The sequence below is a fragment of the Cebidichthys violaceus genome, unplaced genomic scaffold (genome assembly GCF_023349555.1).
Source record: "Cebidichthys violaceus isolate CVI_PGR_0920_01 unplaced genomic scaffold, fCebVio1.0.p SCAF_10, whole genome shotgun sequence".
In the NCBI taxonomy this organism is placed as follows: Eukaryota; Metazoa; Chordata; class Actinopteri; order Perciformes; family Stichaeidae; genus Cebidichthys; species Cebidichthys violaceus.
In genome coordinates this window covers 6,712,138-6,726,697 of record NW_027176263.1, presented here as the reverse complement: position 1 = coordinate 6,726,697, position 14,560 = coordinate 6,712,138, and the positions used below count along the sequence as shown (strand labels likewise).

General features: G+C 42.8%; 2 protein-coding genes across 2 annotated transcripts; one reads left to right on the top strand and one right to left on the bottom strand.

The window, feature by feature from the left end:
- Window positions 1-3,497: 3,497 nt before the first annotated feature.
- gdf10a (growth differentiation factor 10a) lies at window positions 3,498-7,646 on the top strand. Its single transcript, XM_068717647.1, has 3 exons — window positions 3,498-3,935; window positions 5,362-6,482; window positions 6,620-7,646. The coding sequence occupies exons 1-3, from the start codon at window positions 3,677-3,679 to the stop codon at window positions 6,809-6,811; spliced, it is 1,572 nt and encodes a 523-aa protein (XP_068573748.1). The 5' UTR covers window positions 3,498-3,676; the 3' UTR covers window positions 6,812-7,646.
- Window positions 7,647-10,648: 3,002 nt separating this feature from the next.
- On the bottom strand, window positions 10,649-13,997 carry znf488 (zinc finger protein 488). The gene is made up of 4 exons (XM_068717634.1): window positions 13,871-13,997; window positions 12,908-13,127; window positions 12,257-12,485; window positions 10,649-12,047 (listed from the first exon to the last, which is right to left on the bottom strand). The coding sequence occupies exons 1-4, from the start codon at window positions 13,879-13,881 to the stop codon at window positions 10,993-10,995; spliced, it is 1,515 nt and encodes a 504-aa protein (XP_068573735.1). The 5' UTR covers window positions 13,882-13,997; the 3' UTR covers window positions 10,649-10,992.
- Window positions 13,998-14,560: the final 563 nt, after the last annotated feature.

Sequence of the window (14,560 nt, the reverse complement as noted above, 5' to 3'; positions counted from 1 at the left end):
ACGCAGGGCATTCTTTGCCACAAATGAGAATTAAAGGATAAGATGTTGCTAAGATATTTTAAATCTATTTTGTCAATGGTGCGAGCACCACAAACATATTTGCTTTATGCTTTATTATATTTTTTATATTGAGGAGGAACAGTGAGATTTATAGATTTCCAGGTCCCAAAACTTCAAAAAACAAATTAAAAGCAAAATGACTTGGAGGAACCAGGCTAGCTCTCCCACCTTGCTTCCAGTTGTGCTAAGATAAAAAAAAAAATGCCATGTTGGCTTTAGCTATATATTTAACATATAGATATGAGAATTATATAAATCTTCTCATCTAACTCTCACCAAGAAGATGAACATGTCCCATAATGTTTCTTTCGTAATTTGGGTGACCTGATATTTTTATGAAATGCATCCAAGACAGAGAAAACTAAAACAATGCAGTGATTGTGGAAGCATTTTTTGCCTGGGTGTTTTTATGTGCTGAATAGGGTCCTAAAAGTTTTAAAACGACCTTTAAACTGACATTGTCAATTTCCGCTTAAGTTCCTTCAATCCTGAGTTACCTCTTGTACGTTAGAGTGTGATCTGTTGTTTTGTCCACAACAAAAAAAATTACGTAAAGTAAAAATACTCCTGTGGCACACCGTCCCTTACAGCAGCTGTCAACATCCTAGAAGATACACAACATGAGAACATTTGGCTCAAACTACCCCCTCTTTATTTTTATGAGCACAAGACATTTCCAGTCAGTCCGTCCCCCATACGTGCACAGCACTGTTCTTTTTGGACAAACTCCGACAATATCAGTCACTAGAGAAAGACTGGCCAATAGTCGATCCATACCAAATCCCCTGAGCCCACACACAAACATCTATCAGACCCCCTCTGCTGAGCTCTGGAACCAGAAAGTCTCACCCAATACCATGCAAAGGTGTTAAAACTAGGAGCATTTCCAGAACCAACCATCAGTCCTTGCACCACACACAGACAGACACACATGAGCATGTTAATTCCTCCCGCTCTTCCATACCCCCACAGAGGAGAACTCAACTCCTGTTTGCTTTGGATGGTCCTACGAGGAGACCTCCATGTCGAACAAACTACAACACACCACAGCCCTGTAACACAGCCCGAGTAGTTTGGTACAGCAGGCTTCACAGTGCAGTGCTGCAGCAGAGATCAATGGGCAGTACCTACTCACTTCACCATGTTACAGTTATGCAACAATCCCCACTGCATCCAGCTGGTAACTTCTGTTTCATGTCTCTTTCAGCTGCATTGATGCATGCTGTGTATGGTGGCTGCAGTTTCAGTTGTCCTTTTAATGTGATTTCAGATTCTAAACGTCACACTTTTGCATGTCCACACTTGGCCTGAAAGTGTCTGTTATGCGTCTGATGTGGCTGTGTTAATAAAAATCAAAATGTGTGGGATTCTGGTCTCAATGTGAGACTGACTGCTTCCACGTGTGGCTTTGAGGATCCAATAGCAGCATAAGCAAAAACCTATATTGGGTGCTACGACCTGTCACTGAATACACCCGGGCTTCAGACAGAAACATTAAAGTCATACTGAAAGGACATGCGTAACCGTAGCCTTAAATCATTCGCCTGGTTGCGATCTCTTTACCAGCGGTTTCTCTGTCCTGCTGGTCCTGCTGTTTTAAAATAAAATCGTATTATATCTAGTCACAGCGATGCTGCTGTCCTCGCAGTCGTGATGGAGAGAGGAGTATTATTGTAGATAATGCCCAACATTAATCTCACACTGCCCTACATATACAAGGTTAGAGTTCAAAGCTATTTCATGTTGTCATCCTCACGCTTGAAATTGTATTGGGCTCCTGTATTGTCCTCCCCAGGACTATTTATTATGACCCTAATGTCCTGGTCTCAAATATTACTTTAACTCTCCCTCCATCTCACCCTGCTAACATATATGTTGAGTCTGTTCACAACGTATTTCAATACATTTTGTTGAATCGATAATGGCCGGTGTATGTGCAAAACAAAGATCTTGTTTTTTTCCATGCGCTACTTCAGACAACGAGATACTCCTATGTTGTCATAATGACAAAGGGTTTTTTTAAAGGCTTGTTAATAACAGAGATTGACAGCTCACTGTTGGGCAATTATTGCTTGGTTTTCAAATGTTATTACTTCCAAAGAAACAACAGTATATCTTTCAATATCTGTTTGTGTAGCCAGGGGTTTTGTTTTAGAGTGGTCATCCTCAAATGACACTCTAAATTCTCAAAGTGTTTTTCAAAGATGCCACTTAACCAAGTGGAAATCAGTATTGCATGTATTCAAACAAATAACCACAACAATTAATCATATTTTGTTTTTCAGCAGAGTATAACTCAACATGGTATGGGAAAAGGAGAGGCACCAATGTGTTTGTGCTGTGACAAAACCACAGAGCTGGCCACTTGAACCAACTCCTTCATAATACTCCTTTGCTATCACACACACACACACACACACACACACACACACACACACACACACACACACACACACACACACACACAGACTTTCAAACACATCTCCAGAATAGTCCAGATTTAAGACCTGTCGCTGGTGTGGAACATAGTGAAAAGGAGTATCCTGCGAGGCCCTTGGGGGCCAGAAAAGTACTATGTGGTGCTGTATGTGTGCTCGAGCATGCATGTGTGCGTGTGAGGGTGTGTGTTATGGCTGAAAGTGACCCGAGAGGCCCAGCTAGTTACAGCCTCTCTGCTGGAGACCACCACTTCCACAAAACAAGCATTGTTGGTACAGAGCTCCAGACACCAGAGACACACACTGGAAACAACTTGTATGTACACACACGTACAAAAAATACATACACACCACAGAAAAATTAAATGTGCTGAGTTTAAAAAAGGCAATAAACTGAATAAAATCACAGTAAGTCCCGCGGAAGAGTCTCATCTCCCAGCTACACCGCAGCCTTTCAATACAAAACTCACACAACACTTTAAAATGTGGATCACTGTCACTAACAATAGCCCTTGGGTGGTTGGTCAGACTATTATTGTAGGTGTTTCTATGCAAATGATGTGTGACTGAGAGCATGTCAAAAGCAGTTACTGGAAATAATGTGGTGAGCTGGACATTGTGAGGCAGAATTAATCTGCCTGCAAAGAAAAAAAGCTTGTTGAGCTTTGTCTGACCAGTGCTAAACTGAAACACTGTGCCAAAGCCACTGGATCAATGTTATTACTCCGCCAATACACAACATCAGGAATACATCATTATTGCCATCAACAACATCATCATCATCAAAGAGAGAACGAGGGGGGGTCAGCATCGTGACCTCCACTTCTGGCTGCTTGCTCTATGAGACCTCGTTGGCTGACAGCAGTATACGTCAGCACCTCTCACTGCTCCAGTATAACCCCCCCAAGCCTCTGGCGGTCACACAGACGCAAGTGTAAAAGTAGCAGCAACTGTTGCCCGGACTAACCCATTCAGCATCCACGTCCCACACAACCTGACACAGAGGAGTGAGACGGCTCACTGAGCGCGACGCGGAAAAGTGAGAGGAGAGGTGGAACATTCACGCACAGCCTTTTTTTTTAGCGTGGATAGTTTTGGCGCCTCTTGGATCGTTTCGGACATTTTTCTGCAACGCTTTTCCTCGTGGATATTGATTTCCTATTTATTTCAGCACTTAAATGGCAGCTCTGAGTATGATTCTCTCGCACCTGCTCCTGCTGATGTTTAACTGTGTCCTGGGTGCTGCATCAGTTAGGATCATCAAAGGGGGCACTGGAAGCGCACGGGATAGCTTCCTCCAGCCCTCATCGGACCCGTTCTCAGATGACCTGGACCAGGACATGGTCTCCCAGCACATGTCAAAACTGTACGAGAAATACAACAGGGAACACCGCCTCAGAGAGGGAAACACTGTGAGGAGTTTCAGAACCAGCCAAGGTGTGTGAGACATTGATAAACCTGCATTCAGAGCGCAATTGCTAGGTATCGCAACACTTTATGTTCATTATGGAACAAAAAAGCCTGTGCCATTAGTGCACCAGTAATCTGACGCAAAAAGTGAAAAATAAATGCAGTATTCAGAAAGCTCCCCTGATCCTCTCAATTGATGGTTATTAAAAGTGTTCAGTGGGGCTGCCCGGCCAGACGCTCTAAATAGGTAGGATTGTTTTGGAACAGTCTGAGAATGCATTGAAATGATTTTGGGACGCTGTGGGCACACTGTGTTAGTGGCAGCAGCTGTGCCCTTCTTTGCGGAGTCTGGTCAATTACCGCAGACAGACGCGCAATATGCGCAGGAATGCATGCGATTCCCTGCGAGCAATGCCCAGCTTCTACAGTGAAACCCTCAGCGGCAGTTACGCGCTGCAAAGGGTCATTGTCGTGGCTTCTGCGTTCCTGTTATGGCTACAGGACATGTGTGACTCCATGGTCCTGGAGTCAGGGGGCTTAAAGCACAGTCGCTCCTCTCTGTCTGATGCTGTTTTTATAAACACAACTCATAGACATTTATATCCCACATAGTTCTCGGATGGCATACCATAACACGTGTGTATTTTTACTGCAGTGACTGAGTGTAATCCAAGGAGGGATGTAAGAGAGTTTTCACAACAATGTTCGATCTGTTAAAACAGTTGATAATGTCTTGGTGTCTGGGCAGACAGTGCTGGCTGTATTAGGCTTAAGGGGAAGCTTTAAGAGAAACTGAGGTAAGCATTTCCATATGCAGGCTGAATCCGAGGTAATGTATATCTCTTGAGTCAGTCCCTACTTCCGCTAAACTCTTATACAATGAACAATAACTCTGCTGTTGAAGTTAATGTTCATCATGAAAATGTAGCTCTCTGCTCACCCCCCCTGCCAGCCAGATCCTCAGAGTCTGGTTCCTCTTAAGGGCTCCTTTGGTACCAAGGCAGGCAGCCGCCTATCAGCCACACAGCTCAGTCATGTAGCACAGAACAAGCAAAGGTGTTTAATAGTCCCACCTCCCAAGCCAGCAGGACTGCTTTTAGTGAAATTTGATACCAAATTGGTCGTTGCTTTTTCAGTCATTTCTTCATCTTATATTACTGTTAAATAATCGTGAAAACTTGAAAATTCAAATAAGGTTCAATTCCTGGTTACTATCATATAATTAGACCAAATATGTCAGTATGGATCTGTCAGCTCAACAGCAAAAGGCCAGTAGGACATATACATCTAATTTTGGTTCTTTTATCCTCTTAGAACATAAAAGCACCTGCGAGCGAGAAAACTGTTTCTGTATGAAATCCTTTAGAATACATCATTCTGTGGATAAAAAAAAGTTTTTACTTGTCGGGTTGTTCACCTGACTGACTGCCACTGACTGATTGATTGTTTTCAGACTCCTCTGAGGAGAGGACGACGTACCAACTGAACCTTACAACCCTCCAGGACTCAGAGGTCATCCTCTCTGCCACATTCCACTTCCTGCTCGATCGGCGCCCTCATCAAAAACCCTGGTTCTGTAAACGCTTCAAAAGCCCATCCTGTCGTTCCTCAGCCGTCCACCCGTCTCCGTCCATCAGCCTGCTCCTTCGCTCTGTATCCTCTGGGTCAGAGGTCAGATCTGGGTCAACGGGGTCACTTCTAGGCAATGTGACCTTCCACCCCCACAGGAGAGGGGTGTGGCAGATGAAAGATGTGACCCAGGTCATAAAGGAGGCCAGGGACAAGGGTCATCTCCTGGTGTCAGTGGATTTGGACTACCAGAGGAAACCAGAGGGGGCGCTGCCTGGTGGGAGCCTGCCCTATCTGTTACTGTATGCTAATGACCAAGCCTTGGCAGAGCCCAACAGCGTGGCTGCAAGCCTTCAGAGATATGACCCGTTCAACGACGGAGGAGAGCCCTCACATTCCTCTCACAGACCTAACTCCTCACCAGAGTCAAAAGGACGAGAGAGAAGGCAAGCAGCTCCGCTCTCTGAGCCCATCCAGAACAATGAGCTGCCAGAGGTTGACTACAGGCCTGATGGGTACAGAAAGGATGACCTCTGGGAGAGCACTTGGTACCTAGCACTCAAACCTAAATCAGGAAGGAAGGAAAAGAAGAGAAAGAGTCAGGAGGAAGAAGAAGTGGATCAAGGTAGAGGAACCAATGATAAAGAAGACCCTCTGGTTCTAAAAGACGGAGAAAGAAAATCACAGGGGCTCAAAGCTGATGACTCAGACGAGAAAGGACTAAAGGCTGAGGACTCAGGACGAAAGCATGAGTGGAGAAACGAGGGAAAGGATGGAAAAAGGCACAAGGCGAGCGCTAACTCTCAGTCACCTGTTCTGAGTTTTGATGAACAAACGATGCGTAAGGCCAGAAGGAGGCAGTGGGGCGACTCCCAGCACAGAGGCTGCTCCAGGAGGAACCTCAAAGTGGATTTTGCAGACATTGGCTGGAGCGAATGGGTTATAGCACCCAAGGCCTTTGATGCCTACTACTGCGCTGGGACATGTGGCTTCCCCATGCCCAAGGTAGGAGCGCAAACATCTAAGTCATTCCACAACAGCATGATGAAGTTATTTTGAGTCACTAAAGTGTTTTGTTCTTCTCCCACTTATTGATTTTCTCCTGTGCATGCCTCTCTTCCCTACCACTCAAACTCCTCCAGGTGGCGAAGCCGTCTAACCACGCCACCATCCAGAGCATAGTCCGTGCCGTTGGGATCATCCCCGGAGTTCCTGAGCCCTGCTGCGTCCCAGAAAAGATGAGTCCACTGGCTGTGCTCTTCCAGGATGAATCCAGGAACCCAGTGCTCAAGGTTTACCCCAATATGTCTGTCCAGTCCTGCTCCTGCAGATAGGAAGGGGGTGGTCAATGGTGGCAGAGGACAAAACAGGGTTGATGTGGAGAGAAACTGAAAACAGGACTAAGGGAGACAGAACCATACCTCTGTTTTTTAAGTGGTTTCTTGATTCTGATAAACAAAGTCACTTTGGCTGCCGTTATTCCTTGAGGAACATAGGCTGTAGAGAAATCTCTTCCACCTCTTCTGCCCTGCGGCAGCAGACTTGAAGAGGCACATTGTCTGGCGTCTGGCTTAGCAAGAGGAACAGAGTCACACGTGTAAAGTCAAGGCTCCACATGTCTAAGAAACTCAGTTGTTTTGATTATGTGTTTGACATCATATTGAAGATTTCATGGACAGGAGCATTTTTCCTTTTATCTCAGAATATACTTTCAAACAGCTCACAGTGACATTGTGTTCATGTTTTCTTTGGACACGAAGGCTATAAATAAAAGACTTTATCAATGTGTCATCGGGCAGCTTACTCAGTCTCACACAGATGACAGAGATTATGAAACATATTTCTTCATTTTTGCATACTGTGTACATCTGTTCTTACTTTTAAACAAACCATACTCCATATTGTACATACATGCAATGCTCATTTGTTTGTAAGAATGGAAGGTCATTGTACATTCTTGCTTTGTATATCTTAAAAAGGAAATATTCAACGGATGGTAGAGAGCATCTGGAATTCATTTACACCCACCAACCCCCTCATAACACTTCAAGAATGTTATAATGAAACCAGAAATATTTTTATATTTTGAATGTGAAACTTGGTTAAAAATAATTTGTCATGGTTACTAGGTTATGTATTACTATATTTTAGATGAGATGTTGTTTTGTACGTGTGTATTGTTTAAATTATGAAAAAAGGTAGCCTTCTATAAGTTAGAATAAAAAAGTAATTTAATCCAATGCTCGTGGTAGAATGTTATTGTTTCATACACTTTGTGTTATTCTTGGTCATTACTGCGTTTAACATTTGATTTTTTTTTTTCTTGTCAAAACAAATCTAAAAGGGCACCACTGTTCCAAAATAATTTTGTACAAAAGCAGGAAGGTTCCACTCAAAGATAGCCAACATTCCCCTAAAGCCCCTTGAACTCATTTTTACCCCACACCAAAGGCTCAGACGTCTGTTGTCCAGCAAATAATGTGGCTGATGCAGCTGCCGTGGATTAATGGTTGAGGTGAGCAGGCACGCACCTATTAGGACGTCAGCCACTTGAACATCAAAACATGGTGCACTTCTCCTTTTCTACCCCTCCATTTAGCAGAACATTTCCAAATGCAGGATGTTCTCCTTTTTTTTTTAACAGATGGTTTCAGGCAGATTTCAACCACATTAAATCAACTGCTCGTCACTTTTATTCATAAGAGGAAGAAGGTAGCTCATGTGGTGACAAACTGACAGTGAAATGACAGTGTGAGCCTTTTGATTATTATCTCATTACTCTGTGGCTGTTCTGCCTTGAGCCTGAAGAAGTTGGCACAGAGTACCACATCTGTTTAAAACCAATAGAATGCTCTCAAGTTCAAGACTGGACAGTCATTTTGTCTCAAAGAAAGAGACATTTAATAGTGACTTGGGGGGGAAAGGAACACAAGATTGAGCCCTTATACAGTTTATTGAAGTCGAGAATAATTCTATAAGTCTTTTGGCTTGCAGTTGTGCATGGAGTCACCTGTTTTCATCTCTAAAAACAAATTGTGCCACCCCTTCTGTCTGCGTTGCTTTGTCCATTAGATATAAAGAGACTATAAAAAGTATTCACCCTCTTTAGAAGTTGTTGTGTTTTCTTTTTGGACACTGACCAACAAAAGAAGACCCTTTAATGTCAAAGTGATCTCTATAAATATGACATTGACTCAATAAAATTTGGATTAACTAATTATGTGATTTCTAAAACTAACAGGCTGCACCAGACAGTGATAGTATATGTGTTTTCTTTTATTAAATGGGGTGAATACCTTTTGCAAGAATGTATTTTGTCTTTTGTATTTGTAATTAATATAGATCACTTTGTAGAGATCTGTTTTCAGGTTTTTTCTGTTGATCACTGTCATAAAAGTCACATTAAATCCCACTGGATTCAATAAAACGTGAAAACTTGCAAGGAGGGTGAACACTTTGTATGTTAAACCAGTGATTATAAAATGAAAACAGGACATCTTAAAGTTTTCCCACAATCCATATTTGAGGATGACGGAGAGAGCCAGATGATGGTAGACAGAATATATGAAATACTAAATGCCCGATTCCATTTTGAACAAGTGGAAAAAAATATGTTTACGAATGAACCCTTTATGGGGTCTAACCTGCGTTTAAATTATGATAACGACTGTAATGAGGGTTATTATAGTAATGTTTAAATTAATAGATGTTTTAGCTACGGAGTAGGCTGGCCCAATTGTAATGAACACATCCAGGTTCATTTTTTTCCTCATTTCCTGACTGATCCCTTTTACAGTCCGGACCCACAGTCTGCTATTACAAAGTGAACTCCATGTCAACCGCAATCACAGTCACAGGAGAGTGCTTACAATGGTCGATTGCAGCAGAGAAAACCACAGTGGTTTCGGCTTGTGTTCAGAGCCTAACATGCCTTAACCAAACGAGGCAAGTGGGGAACCAAGAACAATATTTGTTTTTCCACTTGATGACCGTTCAATTAAAGGAGATCAATACAGCCATTATTAGACAACAGAGGATTGTCTGTGTCAGGGCTGAAATGGTTCGTTCCTCTCATGGTTACTGAGCTAGGAGAACAAATAGTTCTGTTTATTAGGACATAGCTTTAATAGAGTGACACTGTGCCTCTTAATCACCTCTTTAGTCATGTGGGCCACTGGGTATTTTATTTAATAATTTTATTTTTCCTTTAGAAAGTAAAAAAAGTACTTTTACCAGTTTCCACATAACCTTTAGAACATTTATTCTGCCAAGAAGTCCATTCTAGTCTGAACACAAATATTATTCGGGCTTAAGACAAATGAGGTTTAAAACTCAATGACAGATTATGAACATATTTTAGTGTATTTGTTCTCGTATGATTTTTAAAGTGTGTGTTATTCATGTCTTGTTTCTAGGTTTCAGTCCCAGGAATAAAACAGATCTTCAGTTTGTAGTATGAAGAAACTGGAGGATAAACTCTGTTACTTAAATAAAAGTAGATAACAGCAGTGTGGGCGGGTTTACACCCCTGCTTACGTTACAGAGTGACTGAACAGGGTCGAGGCTTGACTTTCCCATGAACTTCATGCCTTCTTGCCACCTCATTTACCTGCAACAGAGACGGCTATTTATGTCCATCTGTCGGCAGCCTGACCTGAATGGGACGTAAGCCGCTCACTATGAGTGGAGAAACATAAAATCACAAAATCAAAGACTCATGTGGACTCCATCAGGTCTGTAGATGAATGATAACCATGGAAACTTTTTAAATGTAATTTCATTTTTGGGTGGCAGCCTATTATTATTTTCAGCTCATTCTTTCAAATAGCATGCTGAAATGCTGGGTGACACATCTGAAATGACAGATATGATATTGATGCATCTTTTAAACAACAGTTTTGTCTCCCAATCAAGTAGTACAGGAAGACACATATGTTAACTCCCTCCCATACTACACTGGTATCATTCAGGACAGTGCCGTCACAAAGCAGACATATTTGATAGATTTTCATTATAATGAACAAGCTACAGGGAAAAGAGAAAAGCTGGTCTCAGTCGCCGCCTGTTGGAGCAGAAAAACAGACTCCCAACATGATGGAACAAAATACTCGACACGTCCATTTCATTTTCATAATTTTAGATTTCAAAAAGAATCTGCAAACACACTCAATCCACATCTCTTACACACTCAATCCACATCCCCTGTAGGATTGTGTCGAGATATTTATGACAATCATGATCTCTCCGTGTTTCTTCCCTCCTGAGTTCCATAAGGCACAAAATAAACATTAACCTAACACACAGGGCCAAAGGAAAGACACCAAAACCGCAGTGAGATCAGCTTACACGTACCTCTATCGTCATCTAGCGGACAGTCTGTGATGGCCATGTGTGTCCGTTTCGCTATTATCTTTACAGCTACTTGCATTCACCTGATGAATCTGGAGTCTAAACCTGTTAAATACGAGCATCGTTTAGGAAATAAATTAAGGTTTTCTTTGTGTCCCTTCTTGTCTCAGTTATGAGAAGTCATGTGTCTGGACAGGTGGTGTCGCTCCCGGAAGTATTCGTGGCAGATCGGGCAGGTGAGTTTCTCCTCCCTCCTCCTCCTCACGTGGGACTCCGCCGCGAACTCCTTCTTGTGATGAGAGCGCATGTGGAAAACGAGGTCGGAGGTCATGCGGAAAGACAGGTTGCATTTGGCGCACCAGTTCTGCACCGACACGCCGAACGAGGTGAACGTCGGGGGAAGGATGGTGAGAGAAGATGTGGTCTGCAACTGGACGCCAATGCTCCTGGACCAGTGCTCCGGTGCGTAATGAAAAGCATTGTTTAATACAACCGGGGAGGGTACAGCACGTAAGTCACTGCTCAGGATGTTGGACGCCATCAGATTACTGTATCCCATAACAGTCCTGGAGGTGAATGAATCAGTCATCTCCTCTAGGCGGCTAGAGGGGACTGTTGAAGCACTGCTGAGATGCGCCTGGGGGTCAATAGGGGACGTTCTTTTACTTGGTTTACAGAAAGCGCTTTTCTGCTCGCCCTGATTGTTGGACAGGACCAGAGAAAATGCACTGCTGCTGCTTCTTGAGTGCAAACCAGAGCTCTCGCCTGTTTCCATCTCTCTGCCGTGCGTAAAGCCGTCGTTCTTACATCCCAAATGATCTGGTTTAATCTTATCAACTTTCAGTTTCCCCTCAGAGGAGGATGCATCTCCTGCTGACTGGTCGTAGTCCTTAATCAGCGGTGTAATATTGTCATCATTTGAAATGTTTGTTTTTTCCAACAGAACCGTTTTCCGCACTTTGGGATAGAGAGTTTCCTCGTGTTTCCTTCTCTTGGGGTAAATCTCTGCATCTTCGTTGCTGCCAGATTTTTTGTGTTCCAAATCTCTGGCGATGTTGTGGAAATCTGTCACTCGGTGTTGCCTCTTGATTTCCACGTGCTTGTGCTCGTAAATCTCGCGGCTCCAGGTGTCGGTCTTTACTTGAGTACACAGGAATCGGCAGTGAGCCAGGAAAGGATACTCGTTCTCAAAAACCTGGTTACATCTTCCACATTTGAACTCTGAAAAAGACAACAAAAAAAACTATACAGATAAATCCATAACATATACACTTTCATTTAAATCACCATCCTCCCAGAAGTCAAACATTATGGCTCATTCTGCTATAAGATACTCAATCGGATGCTATATTTTTATTTGGATGGAGAGGGGCTTTAATTTAATTGAAGCTCGAGTCTAGTCAATGCACATAAGACCAGCCAGTACTCACCTTCCCTTGATCCTCTGGTCAGGTCTGTGAAGCCCAGTAGGTGAGACAGCTCCTGGTCGTACCACACCAGCAGCTCTTCCTCCTGCCGGATGTCCCGGATGGTCCGCACATACAGCTGACCCGCTTTCAGAAAGGCCTCTGTGTTCTGTTCCTCTGCATTGCGCGCAGCCTGCACGAGCCGCAGCCAGGACATCACCAGCGCAGAATTACGCATGGCCTCGGGGTCCACCTGTTGACAGACATCATTGACATTTTAGTCGAGCTCATTGATTTAAATCCATCTTTCCTACAAACTTGGAATTCCTGAAAAAATATGAATAATAATAATAATAATAATAATTATTATTATTATTAAATCCACGTTTCTAAATCCCTTTGACATAATACCCCAAACAGCAGATTCATGAAAAACAATATAATGCAGATGGACAGCATCAAAAATATAGTCATTTTAAAAAGAATAAGGGACTTGATTTGTGTAAATTCAGTTAAAATTAAAATAAGAAACAAACAAATCTAGTTCAATGGTCATGAATTCACCAGCCCGGTTATATTATAACTAACTAAAGCAAAGCTGTTACAACATGCCATAAGATACATAACTTCAAATGTCCATTGCATGACAACTGACCACAAAATCGTGCAACTCACCCTGAACACATATGATTTAGCTCTCTTATCGCAGGATTTCTGCGCTATGAAGGCGATGGTCTCGTAGAAGGTGTTTTGGAGCACACATGGACCAAAGCACGTGCCTGCAGGGATGCTGCGCGTAACGAGCACACTGGTGTAGAGGTCCGCTGGATGCTGGAGGAATTTGCTGTCACCGGTCCAGATGGACCGAGGCAGGAAAGTGTGATCCATCGTTAAACTGTGATCAAATATAACGGTTATCATTAGTCTAAGAGCAGGTGACAATATGTTACAAACTGTTTTATTACAAGACGAAGATCAAATCAAGAAGCCAATCTAGTCTTTAATATATTTGGGCTCAAATCATGAGAACTGTAAAAACTAATTCCCATTTTAATAATTCGTTTTACACAAACGAAATAGCGAACAATTGGGCTATATGACATAAAATATATGTTGTAGTGGTCTGACATGCCGTTAGACGATTTGGATTCAGATGCTCTGAACCCAACTCTGGATTCTCTTGCAAGCAATATTAGAAAAAATAATAAGTACAGTATTTTATGGATTTTCTGATTAAATTAAGCGTCCCAATTGTGAAGCAGACGCAGCTGGTGTCGAGGCAAAATGATTTCTAACGTCCTTTGTCTCAGTTTTTCACTCGGTTTCTCCTTTTGTCTCCCCATCTGCCGTGAAGCCCAACTGCCTCCTCTGTGCGCAAGATAAGTTAAAAATGCTTATTCCTAATTTATCAACAATTTGAAGGCAGGCAGATTGTATGACTATTGATTTTGTTTTCCTTCTCTGGTCAATAATCGTTAGGGTTTTCTTGACAGTTGACCGCACAGCATCATAACAGAATAATCTTGTGACAATCTCAATATGCCAGTCTTCCTGGTAAAAAATAATGACATATGAGAGAAAGATCGTGTACCCTGTAAAGAAAACAGAGAAGTGCATTTATAGTGTCGCGTGACTCACCCGCTGGACATGAGGAGGGTGTTTGTGCCGTGTGGCCGCAAGTTGCAGCAGGTGCAGTGGACCTCGGTGGCGATGCCCTTCCGTATCTTGGTGACGAGCTACTTATCCGACTGGATCTTCCTCCGTACTGTGGTCCCTCTCCTCGCCCACTCCCACTTATTCCCTTCAGAGAGCGCGCTGAAGCGTGGCGCATTGATATAAACACGCGCACTCACGCACACACATAGACGCGCGTACACGGGACTTGAATTTAGTCCCGTGGCAAATTCCCCCATGTCTGATTTACAATGCTTTCAGTGAACAAGAGAGACATGCCCGCCAGTAAGGAAATACTGCGATAATTTGAACAATAATGCACATTATAGGGTGTTTATCGTCCAGTGCAGCTGACTGATGTGGACATACGCACCACTATGAACACCTTTTAGACAGTGTGAAATGTTTCAAATATGATGTTCCCTGTGCCTTTACTGTGTATAAATTGGACAGTTTGAGTTATACATTTCCTGAAACCATGAGTTTAGAAGGACCACATCCTGCGGAACGAGACTTCACAAGCTTGTCCAGCCTGCAGTTAGTCGGATAGAAATCCTAAAATGTTCATGAAGCCATTCTGACATATTATTGTGTCTCGTAGTTTTAAAAAGTCCCTCCTCTAAATGTGCTTTGTGTGCAACAGATATTCAGAAT

Coding starts and splice junctions, on each gene's coding strand:
- gdf10a (XM_068717647.1), top strand. CDS start 3,677: ATGGCAGCTCTGAGTATGATTCTCTCGCACCTGCTCCTGCTGATGTTT. Junction 3,936..5,361: donor GAGTTTCAGAACCAGCCAAG/GTGTGTGAGACA, acceptor GATTGTTTTCAG/ACTCCTCTGAGGAGAGGACG. Junction 6,483..6,619: donor GTGGCTTCCCCATGCCCAAG/GTAGGAGCGCAA, acceptor AAACTCCTCCAG/GTGGCGAAGCCGTCTAACCA.
- znf488 (XM_068717634.1), bottom strand. Junction 12,486..12,907: donor CTAAATCATATGTGTTCAGG/GTGAGTTGCACG, acceptor GTCTGTCAACAG/GTGGACCCCGAGGCCATGCG. Junction 12,048..12,256: donor GACCAGAGGATCAAGGGAAG/GTGAGTACTGGC, acceptor TGTCTTTTTCAG/AGTTCAAATGTGGAAGATGT.